This window comes from Chlamydotis macqueenii, chromosome 1, assembly GCF_036417535.1.
Source record: "Chlamydotis macqueenii isolate bChlMac1 chromosome 1, bChlMac1.mat, whole genome shotgun sequence".
In the NCBI taxonomy this organism is placed as follows: Eukaryota; Metazoa; Chordata; class Aves; order Otidiformes; family Otididae; genus Chlamydotis; species Chlamydotis macqueenii.
The window spans coordinates 71,686,520-71,713,171 of record NC_141556.1 but is presented as its reverse complement, the minus strand read 5'-3'; the positions used below and the strand labels follow the sequence as shown (position 1 = coordinate 71,713,171).

The following is a 26,652-nucleotide window of genomic DNA, read 5'->3' as shown; positions in this document are numbered from 1 at the left end:
ACTGAATATACTTGACCTGGGTAATGACAGGTACCTAACAAATTATTCTGTGAGTAAATAAGTAAAGATGGCAGCTGACCCAAGCAGTACCCCTTCTCAATCAGACTGCTGAAGATATGCAGTGGTGCTTCTCTGGTAATTGTCAGATCCACCGTGCATCTCTTATTCATGGGCTTCTATAAGCGGTTTAGATTCCATACTGCAATCAGTTGAAATCAACTCCATTCATTGCATTAGGCTAACTTTAATCCCCTAAAAAATAATTTTAAATACACATCCCTTTACAGACATATAAAAAATCTCAGGCAGCATGCGACACCATGCTGACATTTGAAGACACCTGCAGAAAACTAAAGAGGAAATTTATATCCAGAGGTAAGATGGTGTTCTGGTTTTGTTAGTGAGGGGGGGCCTAAGGTGGTAGCTTCTGTAGGAAACTGCTAGAAGTTGCTCCCCTTTGTTCGGTGGACTTGGCCGGGCCTAGGGCGGACCCGCTGCTGGCCCAGGCCAAGCCAATTGGTAGCAGAATGTCCCGTGATAACGCCTCTGCGATGACGTATTTAAGAAGGGGAAAACAGAAAAAAAAAAAGGAGAGATGTGAAGCAGCTGAGCAGGGGGCAGAGAGGGGGAGGCGCGAGCCCTGTGGGCCTTGCAGGCCTCACCCTCTGGCCTCTCGCCAGGCAGCCGACTGGGCCCGACTAGGCCCAGCCTGGCTGCAAGAAGTGGAGAGGAGATGAGAAGTGAACAAGATGTAAAAAGGATCCTGAGAGGCGTCTGCCAGCCTGTTGTAAGGAACGGCTGCAGATGCCAAGGTCAGTGAAGAAGGAGGGGGAGGAGTAACGCGGCTCCTGGCCAAGATTCCTCTGCAACTCGTGGTGAAGACCATGGTGGAGCGGGTTGTCCCCCTGCAGCCCATGGAGGTCCACGGAGGGGCAGAGATCCACCTGCAGCCCATGGAGGACCCCACGCCGGAGCAGGTGGAGGCCTGAAGGAGGCTCTGGCCCGTGGAGGGCCCGCTGGGACAGCTGTTCTAGAGGGACTGCACCCTGTGGAAGAGATGACCCACGCCGGAGCAGTTTCACGAAGGACTGTGGCCCGTGGGAGGGACCCCACGATGGACCAGAGGAGGAATGCGAGGAGTTCTTCCCCCAACGATGATACAGCGGCATAAAACAACGTGTGATGAACTGACCGCGACCCCCATTCCCTTTCCCCCCCCCCGTGCCGCTCGGGAGGGGAAGGTAGTAGAGATAATGTTAATCCTGGGAAGAGGGAGGGGTGGGGGGAGGTTATCTTGTTCCCTGTCTCATTCTCCTGCTAATTTTAGAAATAAATGAGTGTTTTTCCCCAAGTCGAGTCTGTTTTGCCCGTAACGGTAACTTTAAGGATTTCTCCCTGTCCTTATCTCAAACCTTGAGCCGTTTTTCCTTATATCATCTCCTCCTATTCTCTTGGAGGGTTGGGGGAGCGAGAGAGAGACTGCGTAGTCTGGTCCCGATCGTGGCTGAACTACGACAGATGGGTTTCCAGTTTCTGGTAAAACTGTGTTGTCGGGGAAGAGGAAAGGAGGGAGGAGAAAGGATCAAGTTGAGTTTCAAGGATCAAACTGAGTTCAGGGCAGCTGCTGGAGAGACAACAATGTTTCATTTGGCTCTAGGTGCACAGAACTCACAAGCAGACACAGAAACTCTTGTTTTACTCTCAATCAGTGCATTGTTTATCTGCGATCTGAGGTGCGACCTTCCAGAAGGCTGTAAACTGCGAGGCTTAACGCTGCCGCTCCTCAGTTTGTAGCAGTGAACTGACCCAATGTGAGAAGAACAGGGTACACAAACAAGACCAGAGAATGTTGAATATGTCTTAAATCAAGAATGAGAGGAAAGGAATTTGGTAAAACACAGAATGCTTTACAATCCTGAAAGGGGCCAGTACGTTACAGTCCGAAGTACAGTAGCGTTATTCTGTTGGCTAAAAAGGTGATGGCAAAGAATGAATTAACATTGTTTTGCAGGAATATTTGTGACATCATTCATAATTTCATGTTGTTTTTAAACAACAGTAGAGGCAATGTTAGTATTATTGCTCAAACCAAACTCAGACAATTGCTAAAAGCAACCTATTTCTACAGAACTACAGAGAAATACTGTTCTCCTACTTCCGCTACCAGAAGATTGGGGTTTTCAGCAGATACACATTACATGATTGAAACGGAAAGATTACAATAACTACCTTGTACTTAGAACAAGAAATAACTTTCTATTGGCAGATTTTAACATTCCAATGACCACATGCCTTATTTAGAAAATAACTTTTTAAAAACAAGAAAATGTTCTTGGAAGTAATTATGGAAAAAAGGAGCTACAAATTGTGAAGGATTTGAGAGCTACTGGAAGTTATGATAATAACCAGAAATTCCAATTTCCTTGGCTTTCTAAGGACAACCTGAAAAACAGATACACGAATAAGCTACAGAGTGACTATGCGAAATGGGTGACTGGGTTTTTTCTCACCCAGACTTTTTGTATAACAAGGTGGTAGGGAAGAATTTTTTTGAAGCACAGGAATAAAGACAATGCAGGTAATGCAAAGCTCACAAAAATGTCAATATATTAACATTTCTGGAAGCAGGTTGGAAAATACTTACAAAGAGAGCTAAGCTCTGCATGGATCAGAGTATCAGGCCATTCCAAAGTCTTTATTTTGAAAAATGCCTGGATACATTTTTCAGAAGTTAAAATACTACTAGACATGAAACCTGACATTCTGCCCGTGTTTAGACATGTAGAAATGTTAGTTGATATTTGTGTTGAATTAACACAAATTACAGTCAAACATTAATAGAAATTAGAATAAACAGAAAAAAAAACACCAAGAGAAATGAGATCCATAGAAACTCATGAGCTGATGACAAGAGATTTTCTTCTTGCAAATGAGTATATATAATACAAACAAAAGTAAGAGCATTAAAGAACAAAATATGCACTCTAGTAATATCTGACTTTTCTACATGATGTAGTGATCTCTATGAACAATAACAAATCTACACTTCAGCATTTTGAAGGAAATTTGAACCATAGATCTGGAGTACGCTAAAAGCATTTTAGCAGAAAATACAGTTTCAAATCAGAACAGAACCCACAGCACTGTCCAGATCTGTACCATAATGCCATTTCTGCTGGGAAGCAGAACTTGAGTGGCATTTCCACTGTGAAGGCCTTCATTACTTTAACGTCAACCCTACAAGAAAGCTAATGGGAAGAAGGACATGCTGGCCTCTGAGATCTACTTATAGTCTTTCTGGGCTGAACAGGATATCCTAATCCTCATACAAACCTCTGCCAGGCAACAAAGCACACCAACTCCTACCACTTCCAAAAGAGTGTTGAGCCACATCTCCCTATTGCCAACTGTTACTCCACATGCTTTGGCTGAGAAAGATCGCAGTTGAATTCCCACTCTGAAGTCCCTCACTTCCTTCACCCTAACCCTCAATATCACAACAATCTTGCCCAATTCCAAGGAAGAGTGGGAGGCTACAGCTCTGTCCTAAACCCAGTCCTCATCCTTCATCTTCCAGCTAAGCAAGAATGTAGGTGATATTAACCCTAACCATAATCTTAGTCCTATGCTATTGAAAAGCATACTGATCCTTTATACCTCCAGAACAGCACCGGGCACTAGCTCTTAGCTTTGCATGACACTAACGCAATTTTCACTCTGAAGAATCCCTATTTGTTATATATATCTTAGGGTTTTTTTCACTAATTAAATGAGTTGGGTTTTTTACCCATGAGGACAGATAGAACCACTCAAACTATTTGACAGAATCAAGAGTTCCATATTTTAATTAGAAACTGCATGTTTCCTAATTGAAGTGGAAACATAAGTCTGTAAATTGGGAATATGTGAAAATTTAAAGGAAAGGATAAGGTAGGAGTAGATGTTAAATATGAAGTTGTAATTAAATTTTAAAATAAAACAATATTGCTAAGAGGCAAGAAGGAAAGCATACAAAAAAACAAGTGTTAAAGGAGAAGGAACTCAGTGCTCTGCTGTGTGTAAAGTAATGGAACAATAGTTTTGTTTGAGAGGTTCCTCTCTCATCAAAGAACGGCCTTCCTTAAACTCTCCAGGTCTCTGTTCCAGCCTTCTCCGAACCTGCAGCCTCAGTTTCTGAGTTTTTATATGTCTCCAAAAGAAGACATATAAACAACGCAATTCAAATTGCCCAAAATCTTCATATGGGCCTCTGTAATAGCAATAAGACTGGCTCAGCTGCTCCAGTTCAAGGTTTCATCTCATTTATTCATTACAACATTCCTTCTGGCTGGACTGAAGGGGAGGGGGATCGCTCATGCCTTAAGGAAGTCTGCAGAGCTGTGCTGCCTTATGGAAGTGTCCTTTAGGTCTCCGAATTTGAAAGGAGCCCTTCACCCAGAGTCCAGTGCTGTGAAATGGATATGTGCCCTGCACTTGCACAAGAGGAGGAGGTCAGGGGAGTCTGGCTTGCTTTGCATGTGTATGTGGTGTCCAGGGTGTGTGAATTCATAGACTGTCCTTGGACAATGATGTTGCTTCACAGGACAGGCTCTGACAAGCAGATTTTTTTCTCATACTGTGCCTAGAATGGGAAAGTGAGTTTCCAAATCGAGACAGTCTCCACTGGCTCCATCTAGAGCATCATCACATAAACAGCTGGAATTATGTGTAATAGAGGCCTGACTCGAAAGAATAGAACTGAGAGCTTCAAACTGATTTTATACAGGTCACCTGCAGCTCCTAATTAATAATCCTCAGTTGTTATCACAAACAAGTGAAAGGTTTCGTTATTCTAACAAAAATCAAACTTTATACATATATTTACACACAATGCTTTTCTGTGATAGATGTGTTACGTGTTTAAAGGGAAGAATCAGTACCATTTTGCAGATGGAGAATATGCCTAGCAGAGGGGAAGTAACTTGCCTGAAGCAACACAGAAGGTCAAAAGAAGAACAGAAAAGGAAATAAAATGCAGGAATTCCACGTCCTCACTCAGTCCATTAACAAATTGAACCTTTTTATGCAGTCCAAATCCTGTTGCAAGTAGCTGCTGCATTTAAAAGCAGAGAGGAAAGCTGACTAGAAATAAGCTAGGATGGTTTCACCATGAAAGCTGAAGAAATCTCTAGGTGCTGAATAAGTGACTTGTGTATCACAAATGCACAACTGTTTCTGCTAGAAATTTGAGATTAGTTAAAACATGCATAAGGAATGGCCTTTTTAAAAGTAAACATGTGAAGACCAATTATCCTTTCATGTATTTCACTGATTACAACCTCTTAACAAAACAGAAAAATTGCTGCTTTTTTTTAAAAAAAAAAATTCAACAGTTTTGCTTCATGTCTGAAGGAGATAAAGTTTCTGGATTATATTCTGGTTTTACCTTGTAAAGTAGCTTGTAGCTTGGAGGTCTGAGTCCTGAGGACGGAGGTTATCATACACATACTTCAGATCTTGAATGCTGTTTAGCTCGGGCAATCCTGCATGCAGCATCTTAAAGTAAAGAAATATCATTAGTCCACCACCCTATTGAAAAGAAATTCAAATGAAATGTGGCTAACTGAGAAAAGAAAGGTTTTACACTGAAAGTTCTTGTAAAATACAAATTTTTGCTGATCTGAAAAGTGGTCCTGATGCTAGAGCAATGCGTGGAATACTAAAGTGAATATATCGCATTGTAAACCTTCACACTGAGGTACTGGAAATAGGCACGGGTCAAAATTACCAATCCATGTATTTATTTTCTCTTTGGATATCATAATCTCAATATGTGCACTGCTAAGCTTCCTTCATAGCCTTCTTATGGTGATAAAGGGAAGGTGACCAAATTCAGCCACTTGAACAATAGTAACCATGTTTCTGTTAGGCTCACAGTGTTATCTTAGCCCTAATCCAACGTAGCGCAACATCACCTTCTCATTTGTAAATACTGATTCCACCATCACTGCTCCGGACTCCTCCTGCAATGGGATCGTAGGTTCACTCCCTTTACAGTCAATAGAGGAGAAAGGTTCCTTTAGACATCAGTTCATAGCAGGAGCCCTGACATGGGCACTGAGAGTTGCCCTCTGGAGAGGGTATCATTCTCCATCGATGAGGGGCAGAGCTGTTTAAGTTAGTTGTCCAAGTTAAGTTCAAAAGACAAATAATGCAAATTTTCTCCTTGCAAAGTAACAACAGGAGTAGGTTAGAAACTGAGTATGTCCAATTGCCCATACAGCTCTCTCTAGGCATTTTAAAATGCCAACAACAAAAATAATTTGTACTCACTTCAAAACCTACTAATTTTTCTCAACAATCACAGTAAGTTGAGAGCGATGCTTTGTGTGTAATGGAGAAAAAAATCGCTCCTTCATATTGCTCAGAAGGAAATGTATCTGAATTTGCAGTCACTGCTGTGCAGTCTTCATTGATATTTATGTCTAGCTCAGACAGAAAGACCCATGATTTTTGCAAGTGACAGCAAAGAGAAAAGGAAGCACTGCTTTTGTTTTAAAGTTTGGAAGAGAGACAAATAGAGTAAGGGGAAAAGACATGGGGGTGTATTTTTTTTTTAATTCCTTCAAACCTCCTCAATATTTTTAAGTCAAGGTTCAATATTTTGTATATTTTCTTTTTAGTATTATGAAGAAAATCTTGCTTCATATCAGACCCAACCTATACTACCACTGGACAGCTAGATTGCTGTCTCTCAGAGTTCTGGCTAGCAAAGAGGAGAGAAGCAGAAAGCTCAGTGAGGTGAATTCAAGTGAGTTGAGAGCAGGGACAGTAACAACATTCAGCACTTAAGGACACACAATACTATTTATCTACATCCATTTAGAAAAGATGAAAACAACTCCTGTCCCCTTTAAAAAAAAAATTGAGAGTTGTAGCATAGGCAAATTAAGATTCTTGCCCTGCATTAGAAAAGGGAACAATCCCAGACATGAACATAATCTGAATGATCTGTACTGCAACTGAGAAACAAGATTTTTCTTAGGTTCTCTGCATTGCAGAAGCTGGAAAACCATCTGCTGAAGCAAAGAAAAAAAACCAACCAACTCTTTAGCTGGGCAGTACCTACAGAGTGCTTGCTGGCTGCAAGGGGGTCTTAGAGGCTTATTATAGTGTTTCACCCCTTTTGCTCCATACAGCACATCTTTTGTGTTTCCAGTCCCCTGATGGAGGAGGCTTCTGGAAACTGTGGCTAGTGATACTGGGTGTTAATTAAACAAGACATGAAACAACTGTTCAGAAAACAACTACAGGTTGCCTAGGGTAAGTCAAATGTCACTAGATGTCTAAGTTTAAGTTTCTGCATTGCTCCTCTCATTTGGCCACACATATGTCTTGATCTACCATACTTGGTCATCCCAGGGCTTCTGACTCACTGAGTGGAGCTACCGATGCTCTCCTTCGGCCTGGATTCAGAGCTGGTGAGTGACGCTAAGCCCACCATGCCACGAAAAATAGTCCTGGCATGTACTTGCCATGTATTAGACTTTCAAAACAGGGGTGTTTCCTGATCCTCTTCTCCTAAATGGTGTTTCTGAGTTGTAGAAGCATGAAACGACTGGTATGTGGACATGGGATTCTTGAGTCTTAGACATGCTCTGTCAAGGCACTGTTTCCTGTCGTATACTATTAGGTTGACCTGTTTCTTGTCACAACAGAGGCAAGCACATCCATTACTTGCTGTCTCGTGTGATCTCTAAGCCCCTTTTAATAATTTTCTACCTGAAAAATCTTTATAACAGTAATGGATTTTGCATTTTTTTTAAACTAGTCAAAAGGTGTTTGTGTCCTGTGATTACCCTCTTTGTAATAGTTCACATCAATTCTTTAATAAGAGCAAAGCTGATGAACTACAGACATTTATGCAGCTGAACTCTGCCAGTGGACCCTTGGGTCTCCCACAGATGCTTCTGCTTTTGAAAGTGATGGAAACTTCATGGATTATTTCTTACTCCCAGCAGCAAATGTCAGTACAATTCTAGAAACATGCTGCTCACAAGTAAGAAAAAGCATTAAGTCCCAAACTGGGCCAAAAACCCCAAACTGTTGTTCACAGTCACAGTTTGCTAGAAATGACTAACAGTTATTGACCATCCAGAGCACAGTTTACTACTCCTGTGAAGTACTATACTTTTTGGAAATTGCCTTATTGTTTGGACTTTCTAAACCATGGTTTATAAATAGTAACTCAGCATAAAGAATGTGGGAGGATAAGGAAAGATTAATGATGCAGATTTCCAGATATTGAGAGAAATCCTAGGCCATCATTGATACAAATAAGCAGCGGTTAGTTTATCTTGCCCCTTCATGATAACACCTGATATTTTGCATGAAAGTGAATTCAAAGTGGAACTCCTTCACATTCTTTTTACTTTTCTAGAAATGACCCATGAAACAAAAACATTTTGATACCTACAGTTTTTGACCAACACCACATTTCAAGCGCAGACCTAGACTCATCTTTCCAAACATCATGAGCAAAAACAAGGCGTTCGCAAACTTGTATTGCTTGTTTAATTTACTTTTGATAGGAAATGCTCATTGATGGGTTGTATGCTGCCATTTATTTTTCAATTATGAAATGCAACACAATTGACTGAACTGCAGACCATTGACAAATGTTAAAACATATCTGTATGCTGACTTCTTAGCTCAGTGCTATTACCTTTTCTTAAAGATCAGCAGAAACAAAAGAAGATGAATGTCCTGAATATAGACAAACCTGAGCTATATCCAGGCAGAGATAGCTAGTTATTTCAGAGCTCCTGCTGTGAACGTTTTCCTAACTCTGTCTCTCTGTTATCCCAGAGTAATCTAACACCATTATCTCTGCTGATTGCAGAAAAAGGGATTGCACTGGGGACAAGGAGGTGAGCAGAAGTTATATTTGCAGCATGCGGTTTTAGGCAACCTGTTCAGAAATGCAGAGATTACTGTGGTGGATGAGGGAGCATGGGCGCTCCTGAGTTTTCCAGAGGCTCTTTAAGTTAGACAGTATATTCTACAACTACACTTTGCTCTGCTTTCAGTGCAAAACTCTGCTTTATAACAGGCATGCAGTTTTGCTGCACCTTTGTGAGTACTTAGAAGCAGGGTTAAGAGATCTGGGGCAATCCTTCCTGCCTTGTATTGGGAAATCACTCACTGTACACAAGAATCCATGGACAAGATAGAAACAAGATGAGCAAATTCTTGCCATTTCTCCCCTCCCCATTGCAGAAGTTGGAGATGATAGAGCCAAGCTTACAGAGCAACTTCTTGGCTGCACTGCAACCTCAGCAGGGGTTCGGTTCATAAGGTTGTGTAGACATTTTTCATGCACAGACCAGTCACCTAGGTTTTGCATGGGGCCCTGGACATAAGTTTTAGATTCATATCTTAGCCAAACAACTTAGCAAATATTACTTAATTCAATATTCTTGTTCTACCCATGAAGGGGGAAAATCATTAACCTTTCACACATAAGTAAATAGAGGCATAAAGCAGTTATGGAATCTGACACAGCACATGAATCAGTAGGAATATTTAAGGGACAAAAACTCCAAGAGGTCTTAAAATCCTATACGAAAGGATTTTTAACCTGTGTTAATATGAGTAGTGCTCCTTCTTTCCTGTGTTTGCCATCCTAAGAAGGGAGTGTGGAAATGTGCAAAAAAATCCCATTCTAATGGCATCACTGCTGCCAGGTACTGTCACATCACCCATTCTTTAAATATTTAGTTTATTTTGTCTTGCTGTAACCATGAATGGGATTGGTAAATGATTGTTAGAAGAAGAAAAAGAGTAGAGTGAAATTCCTGAATGTGAAACTTGTATCCAACTTCTTTTTGCAGTTTTCTGCTATTTTGTAAAAAAAAAAAAAAAGAATTTAAAAAAAAAAAGAAAAAAATCAAACAGCCTAACTTTTTATTTCTCAGAAATTAGTACTGAAATTGGATAGTTCTTTTGCATAGGAAGTTCCAGCACTAACATTTCCTGCAGTGCAGCTGATGCCTCTTCAAATCACAGTGGTACTGGAAGCAGTAGAGAAGTGGTAAAAGGGAAGAGGATACCAGAGGAAATTGATTTTTGGTTTCATCCTCAAGCTTCTTACCATCTCCAGCAGGTTCAAGAGTAACTGGCTGTGTTTCCTGACTATATTATAAGCTCGGCAACAAAGCTCCACAAACTCTTGAAAACGTTGTGGGTTTTTTCCACCTTCTGTGATGAAATACTCCATCTCTGATGTGAAGATGAAGGGAGCTCGGTCCCTTGAAAAGAGAAAAATTACATGAGAAATTTCACTGAAAATAGCAAGTCATGCAAGACAGTTAATATTTGTAACTCATTATTCACATTTGATTTTCCAGTATTACCTTCCTCATCATTTAATCTCTCTGTTCCTCAATGTGGATAGTTCTACTGCTCTGCCTGGTGTCACTGACTAATTGGGGCAGAGGCAGGTCTCACAGCAAGAGCTCTCTATCGAGGAAGCCAACAACTGAACAAGTTTGGATCTTACATGTTTTCTTCTGGCGCTTCTTTGCTTTTCCTTTTAAAACTCTCATTGCTTTAATTTCTTGACTCCAGCCTGAAAGTGAATCTGGAAACAAGTTCTCTCCTGGTATTGAAATATTTAAAAGCTGTTCTCAAAGAGGATGCGATATAAATATCAACTCCTCACTAGGCAAGAAGTGAACTTTAAGAAAAAAACCCACAACTCCACAATCCAACAACAACAAAAAAATACAACATATGATGCTATCATTAAATATACAGCATTCTAAAGGGACGTTTCTGACCCAAGTTACAACAAAATAAACCTATATACATTGTCTTGTTTTCTGTACGGTTACTCCACACTCAACCTAAAGTAAATGACGTGCAGCATCTGACATCATGTCTCACCCTTTTTTTTCTTATCAGTAGCATAGTTTGTGGCTATGGCATGCTATTGCAGAAGAAAACAGATTAGCCATGCTTCTACTAACAATCCTGCCATTTGATAGTTTCAGAAAGACCTGATATACTGCATCCTTACACAGACAAAATTACTGCAGTAATTTACTCATCCCAACTGTGTATACAGAGGCATGTAAACAGATTAGAGGGCGATATTCCAAGGAAATATACACAGCGTGTTAACCCTTAATTCAAGATGAACTTGAGTAAACTAAATATTCTTGGGAAGCCTGAATGCAGAAACAAATTTGAGAATCTCTGTTTCTTGCTAAACTTCAAACATGGTCTGAGTCTGAACTCGCTCTGTTTGCTGATTCATCCACAAATGAGATACAGAAGCTTTCCTAGGAGTTTTCCTCATATTCCTATAAAAATGCCTGCCTTCTATTATCATAGAAAGAAAGTCAAGTTGCCGTGAGATTCCAAGCTGCAGGTGGAAGTCCTAGTCATAAGAAATGTTTAGGTGTCCTTCCCTTTCTTATGTCTGGAAATTCTTCCTCTTTTACATTGAAGATAACTTTGAAAGCAGACCTCCCATGGGTGTAATTCACCTCAAAGCAGCCCCAGCCATTAAGGGTTTTTTTAAAATATGTTATTCAATTTTACCAAGGTAGTACTAGGAATGATGAAGGTCCACAATACTCATTCGTATTCTTTCCTTACACATTTTTCTGTATTACGCAAGATGTGAGTTCACCGTGTGACATTTATGTTGCAGTAGGACTGTTACATTGGTATTGTGTAGTTTTGTGCTGTAGCTCTCAGAGAATTACAAACCTGTGTCTATTACTGATTTCAGAGAGCAAGATTTTTCCAGAACCTTCACTCATTCAACTTTTGTTTTATCTTTTGTTTAGCAGTGGTATTTAAAATAGACATTAATTATTAAATAAATTGATGCAATTAGGGTCACACAAGTCCATTTTTGAAGCCAATAAGAAAGAGAGAAAATTAGCAACGTTAACATTTTCACTTATCTGTGGACAGAAATCCAATCTAAATCCTGATTTGAAAGCATTTTGGCATCTTGAGAATGTTTAAAAAAAAAATATGCTTCCATTCTGCATTTATGTTTTTGGGCTAAAATATTCCAAGTCAAAACTACTGCTGTAAAGGTCTCGTATGATGTATTATGTTCAAAATTCAGATTTGATTTCTGATGCCCAACTGCATCAAAAGACACAATTACACTAGGAAAACATAGCCCTTTCTGAGCTAGTCCAAGTCTCCCACATTAAGCTACTTGAGTTGAAAACAAATACTGCAATCAGAAATTACTTTACTGGAAGAAATATGGTGTTTAACATTATTGGGTTGGGCTGTGGGCCACTTCCACATCATGCAATGACTGCAACATTAGTCAATTCTCTTTCTTTTGTTAGTAAAGGATCCATTTGAACACATAACTGACATTTTAGTATTTATGTTATTTATAGATTAATTTTACTTGTAAGATGATTTTAAGCAGTTTTACAAGGTTCCTAAATTTTTCAGTATCATTTAAGACTGTCTTCTAAGGTGATAGGTCTGTCCTCTCTTATTAACCTGCAAAATGCATTATAGAAATTTGCTTTCCCTGGTTTTGCTTGAGCCTTGTCAGAGCCTCTCTGCAATCAGGCAGATGATAAAGCTCCATTCTTGCAAGCATCTCAGTAAGCTGGCTTCTCATAAAAGGAACATTTTGCAATGGACATAAAAAAAAAAGAAAAACAACAACTTAGTATAGCAGACAAGACTTACTAGAAGGAACAACACAGTCATTTCTCATGATAATATTAAAAAGCAAAGTTTCAGTGGGAGGAGATGCTTACTCACTGAAGAGTACATAAAGGACTCTGAAAAAACAATTGACAGGGCTGAATGTCTGCGCATAGCTGCAAAATATTCCTTGCTGCTTTCACAAACTCATTTGGAATATAAAAACATAGAAAGTGATAGTCTAAAAATTACTCCAGCAAAGTTACAAACAGCCAAGTCAAGTCACAGTCCACCATGCATGGGAAAATTTACATCAGCAAAGAATAGAGGCTGTTTTAGCCCACGTAAGAATAAAAGCAATGAATGCCCGTGTGTTGCATCGACATTCTAATTTCTCTCTCTCTCACACACACACATACATGCAAACGAACCTGACCCCAGTGCACAGCTTTTATTTCTGTATTCAAACTAGTACATCTCTAACTGACAGCTTTCTTTGTGGCACCTAGCTAGGACCATATTACATGATGGTATTTATTCAGAAGAAATGCAACGCATCCAAAGGCCTGGTAATATTATGTATGAATGACATCACTCATTTGGACATAAATCTATTACATAGCTTGCTCACAGGAAGCTATCTAAAAGATACAAACATTAAATACTTCTCACCCCAAAATATACCCTCAAGATCACAGCTAAGCCCTATAATGCACATCCACAGGATGTGCAAAGCCTAATTACTGTGTTGCAGTCAATGGTATAAGAGCTCCTTGGCCTAAAATCTGTACCTATTACAACTTGCTGCTTCCACTAAATTAATGAAATGAGTGACATCAGTTTACCAAAATTGATATAACAAAGTATTTTCAAGTAAAAGCCTTTTACCATGCCTCTGTAGAGGACCAAAAGCCTTTTCTTTTTTTCTTTATGGTGTGCTAAAGAAATACAGAATTGAAGGACCTGTGCTGTATAACGGTAATGTCAGGTACCATCATTTTTAGAAAAAAAAGCCTCATTGAGAGAACTGGTGTGGCTTGAGACAGACCGAAGATATACAGCCAATAAGCCTCACAAAATCATTAAGGCTACCTTATCACAGCTTGTTCGCTCTTTTTTCCCCACTAAAGCCCTAGATCAGATTAACAAGCCCTTTGGTTTTATAACAGAAAACAGTCAAAAAGGTAATATCCCTGTTTATGACAGAATCTGATTGCAGTCCTGGACCTTAAAGATTTATACTTTACTATGACTGTGACAAAAGAGTTTACTCAAGTCATTCAGTGAGAAACAAGGCTAATTTTATGGTGGTTTTATACTTTTTTTTTTTTTCTTGTGTACTGCTTTTAGAGATTTAAGATTTTCATGAGAATATGTTTTGCAGTTTCTCTGGAGATTAAGAATGTTTGGATGGTATGTCATGAGGGGGAAGTAAGAAAGAAAACCTCAAGCAACTGAAGAGATCATAATTTACAGATCAAAAACAAACTTGGTCCGGGGTGATGGGAACATTTACTGGGACTTCACTGTAAGCTAGAAATATGTTGCATTCCTAGAAGACCAGTAAGATCACCAGGATTTGTTAGGAAATACTAGATGTAAACAGATGTAAGGTCAACAATGGTTTTAGTTTTTCCTACTACGAATCTCACGGTACAGAATACGATATGAAAGAATGATATGTTGACCTTCTTTTATATTAAGCAGCAAAAGCATATGAGATAATCAACAACAAATGACCTTTACATTGATCCAATCTAAACTTCCTAACAATGTAGTTATGGAAAAGTTCAAGTCACACAGAGTAATATAATGAGATCAAAACAGATGTAGTCCAAACATAGGGACATAGGAGACAGTGCATGAGAAACCATACAGAACTGTGTGCAATTTAAAAATCAGCTGCTCAGCAGCATACGCCCCCATATATTTCCTGACTGCTTTAAAACCATTTTGGCTGAGTCAAGAGTGACTGATAGTATCCAGCATAACTACATGGAATTTAGATATATCCAGTAAAGTAGGAAAAGCTTTCAGGGAGTGTTTGAATGCTGACATCCCTTGCTCTGTAGCAAAAGCCAAAAGTTTATTGAAGAACACACTCACACAAAATAAACGAATATGAGTGCTTATTTCTCTGAGCCAAGTGAAAACATCTAATCATAGTAATCATAAATATTTGCAGACACAGAAAAAAAACCACAAACAAGTGTATTTCTTTCATATATTAAAGAATGAAACAGTGAAAAACTGCACAATTTGTCTCAAGCAAGCACATAAAGAGTAATTAAAAATATGCCTGGAAAGGGGACCACAAGAAATGCTACATTTTTGTGCTTACCAGGACAAGATCAACCATAAACATGGTTCTGAGATGCCTATTTAGCCTATTCTCAAAGATTTTTAGTGACAGAGTTCTTCTCCAGCCTCCCTATCAAATTTCTGTTCCTGTATCTCCCCTCAGAGACCTTTTTTTCCTTAATGCCTACTGTAACTTTGCTGTACTTTCATCCTATTAATTCTTGCTCTTTCCTAAGGGAACATGAAGATCCTGTCTTCTTTACAGTAGCCTCTAATGCATTTGCAGACTGTTATTATGTCTTTGCTTAATCTTCTGTTTCAACCTTTTCTCATAAGTCTTGTTTTCCAGATGTCTGATAATTTTAATTGCTTTTCTCTGGACTCCTTGTAATTTCTCTGGACTCCTTATCCACATCTTTCTAAAAGGAAAATGCTGAAGATATTCCAGCTGAAGTTTTACCAGTGTCATGTGAAGCAAAAGGATTACTTCACATTTCATGCTTTCCAGTTTAATATTGTATCACCAACTTATATTCAAATTGTCTGTAGTATAACTCTCAGATCCCTTTCTGAAAAATTACCTACTACTGCTAATCCCAACCTTCATCACCGTCAAAAACTCTTACAACACATCTCTACTGAAAAATAAACAAACATATATTGTAACTCATCATACTAGTTAATAATTAAAATATTAAAGGCTGTCAGTCCCAACACAAACTGTACGGTATGCCATTTGATGTATTCTTCCATCTTGATACTGAAACACACATAGGTACTTTCTAAGAACAGTTGTTAAAGCAGTTCTGCATTGGAATGGTTTTATCTATGCAGTGTCTTCTTACCTTCTGATAATGTTATTTGTGAAAGTTACAGGAGCTCTACTAAGGTTACATTAACTTATATCAAGTCATATGATATCTATTCTTTCTTCTCTACTTCACAAAATTATCCTCTCCTGGAAAAACTAATCACTCAGGAAAGGTGAATGCTCCAGCAAAACTCTAGAGTGCTTATTATTCTTCTGATCACTGTTACAGGAGATGACAACCTCTTCTGCAAACATAGAGCCTAAATGATGTAAATATCCTGGGATGAATTCATGGGAGAGCAGCCACTGGATCCCCTTTACTTAGCACCTGTTAGTCCATACCCTGCCAAAACAAGAAAGATGTTGCTAAACTGGAGTAAGTTCAGCAGAGGGCCACCAAGATGTTTGGGAGATAGAGCACTTGCGTATGAGAAGAGGCTGAGTAAGACAGGCTTATTAAGCCAGGAGATGAGAAGGTTTCCAGGAGACCAAACAACAATCTAGTTGTATCTATAGTAGGTTAAGAAACAGATGGATCCAGGCAAGAATAAAAGCGAAAACTGAAACAGCTGAGGTTCTCAATGGCCATAAGAAAAAACTCCTTCACTATGAGGATAATTAAATATTGAAATAAGTTACCTGAAGAGGTTATCCTTGGAGGTTTTCAAGAGTCAACTGGATATAGCCCTGGGTAAACTGATCTGAATTTAGGGTTGACCTTATCCCCTTAATACTTACACAGAAAGATTCCTGAATGCCCGAGCATCCTTGGCTCACGCAAACTACATGGTCTGGACAGTCAAAACATGCATCTAATATTTTTTACATACGTTCTTCAACTGTATAACCAGAAGTCAATTCTATACCAGATAACATGGTTTTAACTTTATTTTCTGTAATTTCTGCTGCTGTTTGATATATCTACTGCATAAAAAGTTTTCTAACTACACATTTGAAGTCTCATTTCTGATTACAGTTTTACCCACATTATTTTTATTTTAACATCTTTCTTTAGAGGCAGAAACATCAAACTAGAAAGAATCTCCTGAATTCCTTAGGTAACTGAGGAGAGTTCTTAAACCATTATGGTCTTATTTATTCATTAAGTTAAGTTAGTTCTTATGTGTATACCAACTTTGCTATTATCCTTATTTTTCACTATCACAGCATTAATGTTAGCTTTCCAGTAAAATCGATGTGTTGGACATACTCGCTATTTCGATCAACAGTAAAAGAAACATTTCACACATTGGACTGGCCTATTCTGAAAGATTTATCTGCTTCTGTCAGTAATTGAATTGGTTACATTGAGATTTAATCATGCTTATCGGATATGGTAGAAAACAAGCTATAATCCTCACCTAAGATAAGGGCTTTGATTCATCATTCTGTTAACATCTAGTTTCCCCATGTAAACTGAGCCATAGTAACTATTTATTTGTGCCCCTTTGCCTGTGCAAAGTGTGAGGGAATGTGCCTTAACTAAAATCCCTTTCATTGTGGGCCAATTGAAGTTAGTGAGTTTATAAATCATGGAGATTTTATTACACCTGGTCCCATAGGATTAAGTGACAGTATAGCTAATACGAATGTTGACAGCTGAGGTTAGACATGGTTACAGTTCTTAGTGTAGATCTAGTATTTGCAGCGTGTATTGCCACAGGGGCTCATATGGAACTTTACCTTGTAACAAGAAAATTGGCAATAGACTCATGATGGGAAAGTAGAAACTAGTTCAAGGCATCTCTTGATGGTTTTCACTCTGGCTACATTGCCCGAGTCTCTACTGCGATCACTAGTTATTCTGCAGTCTGACCACAGAATTTATTCACTTACATCACAGAATTTCAACCATTTTGTACAGTCAGCTGGCTGTATATTTTGAAATAATACAAAAAAGATCTCCTCTGAAAGAAGATGTGCACTGCTTTAAGAACATATATGTCTTTAATAGTTTCAAACATTGTCCTGTTGCAGCCACTTGTATCTTACATTGACTGGTTAAAAAGCACTACTGTGTCCAGTTTAGGCACCTTCTGAGCTGAGTTAGGATCCTCTATCCACATCGACCCATACAAAGCAACCTGCACTCAGAGTCACCAGCAATCTGGCTACACAACAATGTCAAGGTGGATTTAAATCCTTTATATACCGCATGTTCAATACTACATTTGAAAGTGCTCAGTACTGCATCTCTGATGCCTTATACCATTTTCTAAGACTATCAAATTTTCCAGGTTTGTTAGGAGTTCATTACTAACCCTATTGATAAAACACTTCAGAGTTAATTCACAAGGAGATTGGAGCAATTCCTTTTGTTAATAGAGATTGTTGGACAACTGCTTTTTGTGTTCTGACTGACCTGCAGTAGTGGAAAAAAAAAAGATTTTAAAACTCAGACCTCAAATTTGCCTTAAAATAAATAGAATGAGTAGGGTTATATCCCATACCTATCAAATATTCAGCTACCAGGTCTTTTCAGCATGAGATGGCTATTTGCAAAACTCAGTAGATGGTTGCAGGGAACTTATATATCACCAGGTAAAACAGAGAAATAAAACAGTGATGAAGAAGTTGAATTGCAGAGAAATTCCTTGGGGCAGGGGATTAAATTCCACATGACTTAAATATATTGATATACTTTCCAGTTAAGGATAACGGACAAAGGCATAGAGTACAGAACAATCAGAAAAAGATATGAAGACCAAGCAACAGAGATTAATTTTAAAGTGCTTGATGTATACTTGACTGTGTGTGAGAACAGCTCCCTCTGAACATAAAAAAGTATGTATAGGAAGCTTTTGGAGAAAGAAATGATACAATAAAATGTTTCTGATGGGAGCAGGAAAGAGCAAATACATCTCTGTAAACAGTTATACTTTGAAAAGTATAACAAATAATATAATATAATCCAAATAGACAGTGAACATTATGTCTTTTTCTTCTTTTATTTCTGTTTCATTGTTAAACTTCCTGTCTCTAGAGTCACATTCTACAAAAAATCACAGATGACAAATAGAAAGAGAAGGAGGGAAGAGGAGAGGGCCGGAAGAAATCTCTGAGGCAGGAAGTTGATAGGAAATCACTCAAATAACTCATATGTAGTAAATCTCCCAAAGCAGAGGGAATTCCATTGGTGGCTGTGAAGGCATAAAACAATTTATCTAGCCCAGATAATTGTTAACAAGAACACATGATAAGTCATTCAAGAAAGCAGCTGTCCCTTAAGATAGGAAAGCCGTTTATGCCATACTTGAACTGAATGAAAAGCCAAGAAAGATGCAGAGAACTGGCAGATTAGAACTGAGTTCCAGAGGGGTAAATTTAGCAGAACAACAACGCACTTGGATGAACAAAACTGGATAGGGTGAAACTGTACAGAAACTGTATGGGAAAAACAGTGCCTCCCCTAACCGTCTGGGTACTCTGAAAAGGATAACAAAAAAAATTAAGGATACAAAGTGGACAGTGAACATAATTCACTCTGATTTCTAAAAGCTTTATTTGAATGTCCTCCACAAGAGGCTACTACTGAAAATAAATAACCAATGGTAGTGCAAACTACTATTCAGGGTCGATAACTAGAGAAAGCATCAAAACAGCCACAATAAACACCTACTCTTCAAGGCAAAGATAACAGAAGTGCATCTGAAGTTTGTGCCGCTCATACCTTCTCAGACTGGACTTGTGTTTGTGGTGTTCAATTTAGGGCAATTAGAGACACCTAACTTTCAGAAGTGATGGACTTCTTGCCTCATAAATTCAGGTCCCTTTGAGGGGAAATGACATCGTTTCACCTTCAGGACTTTATGCATATTTCACCTTTGAGTCTTTCCACGAAGACTTATGTGTATGACTCTCTTTAAACATCTGTATAAACTTATTAAGATCATTAGGGCTACTAAGGTTCTTTAAGTCATGAAATTAAATCTTCTCAGTATTTCAGTTAGAGATTTTTGGAGGGTGGCATACAAGAAGTGCTGAAAGTGAATGGTGGCAAAGAATTAGGAGTTTCTAGTTCACATAAACTAATAACTCCAGACCATAAACTAATAAATCCATGCTGGAAAAGAAATTTAAACTGCAGAAAATGAATGAATAAATAGATATACTGAAAATTCCTAATGAAATCTTTCAGCAGATAATACAGGTTAGTTCAACAGTTTTCACGTGCAAATTTAGAAAATTAGAAGTGATTATACTTCAAGTTTTTACTTTCAAGTTTTAGATTCTTCCTTTGATGAGTACCCTAAATAAAATGTTTAAAAGGCAAAAAGAAAAAAAAGTTAAATATTAAACTCTTCAATTGCTACCTTCTTTCTTCCCCACTTTTTCCTATTTTTAGGAAAAACATACAGCTGACTGTGTACCAACTTTTCTGTTTTAGAAAGAAATACCTGAAAAAAATGTATTTTTTCAATAAACACTTCCAGTGAGACAGTGACACTAATTTTATGTTATTAACACTAAAAATGAAATGTGTTACTTTTAAAATAAAAAGATGCACTTCTACATTTCTACATGTTCAGACTTTCTTAAGTGTTGTTCAGTACAGGAAAACACTGAGATAGGAAGAAACTGTGGGAAACACAATTTTCCCATATTTTTGAAACTTGTTTCAGAAAAACGGATTTTCCCAATGGAATAGTTAGGCTGCCTCTAGTAATTAACTTTGTACAAGAAAATCAGCTTAGCAGATTTAACTTCTGGGAAAACCACACAGAGACAGGATTAGTTTGGCAAAGAGACAAGAGGGCCTCTGTGATTCAGATCAGGGAGAAGAAAGGCCAGTGAGTGTTGTAAATAATCACGATGACTGGGTATTTAGAAAAAAAAGAATGGACACCTAGGTAATCAAAAGGTGAATATACAGTGTGCCATGAGCTGGACTACTCTGTATCTTGCCATCAGGTTTCAGAATACACACTATTGTCTGAAAAAAAATATAGATGACAGTGCTAGAAGTGACTGGTAGTGCAGAAGATGAGACTGCTGGATTAGTTCAGGTAGCACAGGATTTAAATAAATCTCTTTTTGCTTAATTCACCAAAGAAGAAATGTTCAAAAGGAATTGGTCATAAATGAAAAGAAGAAAACAAAAGCAAAGAAAGCACGACACGTACAACCATGAGCCAGACACCTTCTTCCGTACCATTTGGTGACTGACCTAGTCCTGTAGGATTATCTGGATAATATTACACCTATTTCAGTAGAAGTGGATCTAAGATGTTTGCCATAGAATACTCAGCAGACAAAGAATAGGATGGTTATATCAAATTAAACAAGAAATGTTTCTTCATACAGTCTGAAGTGTACCCGCAGAATTCAGTGCTTAGGGGAATGCAGGGTCAAATGTCGCAGCTGGATTACAGAATGAAAGGAGGAGTATTTTATTACCACTGACGAAATGTGTCACCCAGTATGATTAAAAAAAAAAAAAGAAAAAAAGGAAAAAGATAATGAAATCTCATGGCTCAGTAGAAAAGTTCCCTGTGGGACTTTGGGAACAATTCTTCTGCCATGCTATTGGTTAGATACATCACATGTCTCTCTCCAACACTTTTGAAACGTTAGTTCCTAAACCCAAGTAAAGACAGCTTATTAGTACTATTTGATGCACTGTGAAGGTACGTGGAGCTGGAAAAGACAGAAAGTTCCTGAAAGTTCCTCTTCCCCCAGAAATTAATAAGAGCTGAGCTACTGATTTGTGCCTTGGACTCAAAACTGAGGAGATTTATCAGATGTCATGTAAAGATGAGAGCAGGAATTAGAAAAGTTAACTAATCTAAAAAAATTTACTGATAGTTGATAAAGAAACCAGAGGCTAAACCCATTTCAGGACTTGCCCTGTGGGAATAAGTAGATACAAGTGGCACTGAGGGTTTCAAGTTTTGATAGAGCCTGAAATTTATGGGATGTAGAAATGTGATATCCCTGTGTTCCTGTGTTACAAATAATATGTTATATTTCATGAAGGTGCATACAGCTCATTATAACTATAGTCATTAATACTGTATCTGCTCAGTTACATGTAGATATGAGGAATTCAACCATTGTCCTGTGAAGTTAACAACCTACTGTGGAGTCCTAGTTTTACTAAAGAATCATGAGGGCACTCCATGAAAGGAGGTCCTAAAATGTATTATTTTATTTTATAGTTTAAAATCAATACACTGCGTGGAGAAACAGGAAAAAATGGCTGCTGTTTACGGAAGTGACTATATTTTAAGTAATTTTCTTAGACTTTATAAGAAGATGTAGTATGATTGAGTTGTGAAACAGTAAATTATAATCTCTTTTTTATTATTGCTCTTACATTATTTCTGTTTAAATTTGGTTGTTTATTTGCTTTGTCCTGTTGTTCAAACTGGATAATTCTTTGCTCACGTAAAATTACTGCTTAAGGAAATTCCTGTTAGACTCCAAAAGGAGGTTTGCTGGAGTGAGGGATGCAGCACTTAACTACAGCGTGTATGAGCATCTTTTTTATTACTCTGTCATGCTTTATTCTTTCCACAGCAAATAAGTAGGATTAAGGGAGCATATCTTGAATGATTGATGATAATTCCGAGCACTGCAACTAAATCTTTTGACTGCCTGGCTTAGAAGTACTTATTAGCCCCATCAGCTTCCCTCATATCAATACTCCTACACTGTTATTTCTGAATAACACACTGAGATAGTCTAGAATAGTCAAAGGCCAGCTTAAGGAGAAAAAAAAAAAGAAGGAAAAATAAAGTAACAATCAGAGCAAACTTAATTCTGGGACAAGTTCTGGAAATTATTAGGAAACATGGAGGAAAGACACCCCCCCCACACACACACACTACTAATCTTGCCAGTATTAGGGATCATTTATCCATTCTGTAACTCTGCTATAACAGCTTCTTTGTGTCAGTATGTTCACATTAGGAACTAGAACATATTATTACACTATTTTATTTATCTTTAATCATGGGATAGTTACATCAGAGATAAATATAAACACAGTAAAATCAGAGTCTTGTTTAGGTAAAATCAGACATTTGCAAAACAGCCCCTGAGCTCAGTGCGGTTAGATGTAAAACTAAGATAATGAAAAAGTTTACAATTTTACCCATAGAGGCATAATGTAATTATTCTCCATGTCTACTGGGAAAATTTGGTTTCTTCTCTGAATATGGGAACAAAGTGGTCAATTAGATGTATCTATGGTTTTGGATCCATCTCAGGAACACTCCTCTGTCAGAAAAAAATATGGATATCAGAATTCTTTTGGCATTGGCCAGTCTACTGTTCGTGTCACTACTGACCTGCATCTCCATGCAAATCTCCGACCAAAAAAGGATTTAGATTTTTTTTTTAAAGCATGAAAGAAGATCTCCAGTATCACATTTTAGTTCCTTTTTCAGTCATTCCTATATTTTTTAGAGGTTTTGTAAACAATGAAAATGTGTTGTTTTGAAAAATTCAGAAAGGAAAAAAAAAATGATCTCATTTCTATTTTTCCCATGAGTGTTGATAAGATTGTGAGATTTCAGAACACTACGTTAAAGTTTAATATGTGTGTTACTATAGATACTAACCTTCTTATGCTTCCAAATGTCTGTGCGTGACCTAAAAATCTTCCAAAATCTATGTGGAACATGTGTCCAGCATTAGTCAGCATTATGTTGTCACTGTGTCGATCACAGACTCCCAGAATGAAGGTAACAACACACCAACCAGCGCAGGAATAAAAGAAATTCCTTATTGCCTAGTCAGCAAAACAAAAGCACTTACTGGAAATATACAGAGACATATTTATTTGTGATGATACAAGAAAACAAAAAAAAAAATTTCTACAAATGCAATGTATGTTGCCAAAATTTTAACAGACAGGTGTTTGTAGGAACAGTATTCAAACAATCAATACACAAATTTCAATGTAAGAACAATTTTATGCATAAGGTTTTCACCTTGTGTTTTATGGGTATTTGGAATTCTAAGGTGAAACAGACCTAGAAAAGCAAGCTTCTTGACGGGAAGCTGACATTTTCTGTTCAATAGCCTGTATGTATATTGTGGAAATGAGTTGGAAATTCACAAATTTAAGCATTTGCTTTATAAAGAAAAGTTATTTTACACTGACTGTACTGTTCTGTACCTAGACTCTACATGGGTCCAGAACTCAACTGCCTTTCTCAAATCCCAGTTAATCAAGTCTTAGAATATTCCAGCCAAAGTATTAAACCCCATTTCATGGAAATGAACTGAAACAAAGTGAGTCTAAATTGTTTTCTGCTCATAGCATCTGCTAATCTGGATAGACTATGGAATCAAATGCAGTGTTATGCAGAGAGACCCAAGAGAGTGACTAAACCAAAAACTGGTCTAGCAGTCATGTTTAATCCTAATTTTGTGATTAGGATTGTGTGGAGACATGTACTTTCACGATTAGTCTGCCTCATGTAAGTAGACTGACTCATTCACATCTATTTCATGAATCTTTCCCAACATTATATTGTGGCATTGCTCTTTGCCAAAAATGTGCCCACGGCAGATGTAGGAATATGTACAAGCTAATGATCTGCTCACTGGACACTGATAGATAGATTACAAGTTTTCTGCTAACTTCAGTGTGAAGTATTTAACAACTGCGAATTTTCCTAGTAGAAGGATCTCTTTCACAACACAGATATTCAGTGTCCTCTCTCAGAGGAGAGTTATTTCTGATTCAAATGATGATCATCCTTCTACCCCAAAGCATAAGGAATAGCTCTTGTCTTTTTTTTTTAATCTTATCTACCACAGTTTAAGAACTGAAAATGCAGTTCTTATTCATAAGTCTTAATCTCCCATGAATCTCAATTGGATTCATTTATACAGAAACCCAAACAAACCTAATCTGTAATCTTTGGTTTTGGACAAAATCTACAATAGCCAAGGTAAATAGTTATTTAGGCATTGAGGATTTCCCTAGAGATGCAGGGTGCCACCTGCACAAGAGCTGGCTGAATTTTATGTCTAACTGTACTACTTGCCTATGTCAATGACCTTGGATAAAACATCTAAGCTTTCTGTGATTTTGTTCACCCAACTGTAAAATGAGGATATTAAAGGTTATTCCACATTAGTTTTTTGAGCACCTTAGAAACAGTATTATATGAGTAAAAAATTATTAAGGAGTAAAAGAGAAAGGTTCATTCACCAGCGAGTGCAATGTGAATGTAGAGTAGTAATTTTACGCATGCCCTATGCAATCAGATCTGACTGTATTTTATGTTTAAAAAAATGAAAGAAAATTGGTAGAAATTGAGTTTAGAATGTTCCACATTAATGGTACATTTTACAAACAGCAGCATCAGCAAGAAATAAGGTTTTCAATCAATAACTAATAGTATCTCACTTTCCAATTGAAGTGTTGGCTGCACTCCTACTGTAACACTGTAAACATAAAAATTTGTAAAAAAAAATTCTATAATGATTGTTCCTGTATCTAGATGATATACTAGGAATTCAAGTGCTCTTACTGAAAATGTGGATGAACAAACACCTGTGGACAATTACAGAATTACTAAAGTTTATCAAACAGATTTATACTATACATCTGCTAGTAAAGTGTTACAAAAGCACTTCATTTTCAGAGTGGTAAACACTCAAAGCTCCCCTTTAAATTTAAAATTTTGGCTACTAATCTGCTGTGGGCATGAAGTTGGGTTCTAAAAATTGTCCCAACAATACAAACATTAAAAGGTTTTTCATGGGCCTCAGAATATGCTCAGACAACAAAGAATGAACAGAAAGCATTCCTTGGGAAACCTCTGCTTCTATAAATAAATTTTCCAGGTTTTTTTGGCTCACGCATAATGTCTAGTTTCATAAAATCAGATGCATTACATGGGATCCCACAATATGGTATGAAAAGCGTGATCTTATGTATCATATAACTAGGTAGTTTTGATAAAACTGCTTTCTAAAACTGTGAGTATTGACACAGTTATTTTCAAACACAGGAAATCAACTAAGACTTTGCATGGTTTATAAAAAATAAAGTATTTAGAGAGCTGACGTAAAAAAATGGTTTTGAGTTCAATACTTAATTTGTATTTCAGCTTCTCTTTACTACTAAGCTTCAAAACATCTTTATGACATATTTTTATAGAAAATGTATTATAGTGCACCTGATCCACAGCAATATCTCCTTAGAAAGACAGTGGCATTTAAGTCAACTCCCTGGCTTCTATGCATATGACTTGTTTGTCTTGTGTCTGAGTCATTTGTTTTTACCACTTACTGATATTTGGTTTCTTTTTCCCATGGTAAAACATGACATATATAATAAGCTTCATTGTGATGTTACCTCTTGGTAACTTGATTGCACGGGATGGTGATGACGAAACCATTTTTTAATTGTGTTTTCTTTCAATGGTCCTATCAGACCAGACTCCCTGTGGATCTTCGCTAGTGTGGTAGCATCTGGCACCATCTGTACCAATCCTAATCAGATAGAAAAAGTTCACATGAAAAACCCCCAAGTTAAAAAAGACAGGAAGACCATCAATGCATATTATCTACTCTTGGATCATTCCATGAAGAAAAAAAATACATGCTTAAAAGCTTTTAAAATAATAAATGCAATAGAAAATATAGATCAGGATTTTTTTTTTTTCTCTTTCTCTTTGGACACAGAAAAAAAAAAAGGACACTTAGTAAAAAGTGGCAGTTCTGCAAATGAGAAATATAAACACCAATAACAATATTGTGGAAATAACTGCCTCAAGTTACCAACAAGCCCTAGAATATAATAAGACTCAAAGTGGGAAGAATATGTACACAAACAAAAAAAAAATCTGCAAAAAATAAGATCAGAAATTTACCATGAAATATTAAGTTATTTCATA

At 37.5% G+C, this 26,652-nt stretch overlaps 1 protein-coding gene across 1 annotated transcript in view; it reads right to left on the bottom strand.

Annotated features, from left to right (window-relative positions):
• Window positions 1–26,652, bottom strand: part of PIK3C2G (phosphatidylinositol-4-phosphate 3-kinase catalytic subunit type 2 gamma) — a 209,460-nt gene that overhangs the window by 51,123 nt on the left and 131,685 nt on the right. Inside the window, exons 22-25 of the mRNA XM_086771817.1 lie at window positions 26,112–26,248; window positions 23,356–23,525; window positions 10,133–10,289; window positions 5,426–5,535 (exon numbers count right to left, since the gene is read on the bottom strand). Coding sequence (XP_086627943.1) covers window positions 5,426–5,535; window positions 10,133–10,289; window positions 23,356–23,525; window positions 26,112–26,248 — 574 coding nt within the window. The remainder of the gene's footprint in view (window positions 1–5,425; window positions 5,536–10,132; window positions 10,290–23,355; window positions 23,526–26,111; window positions 26,249–26,652) is intronic.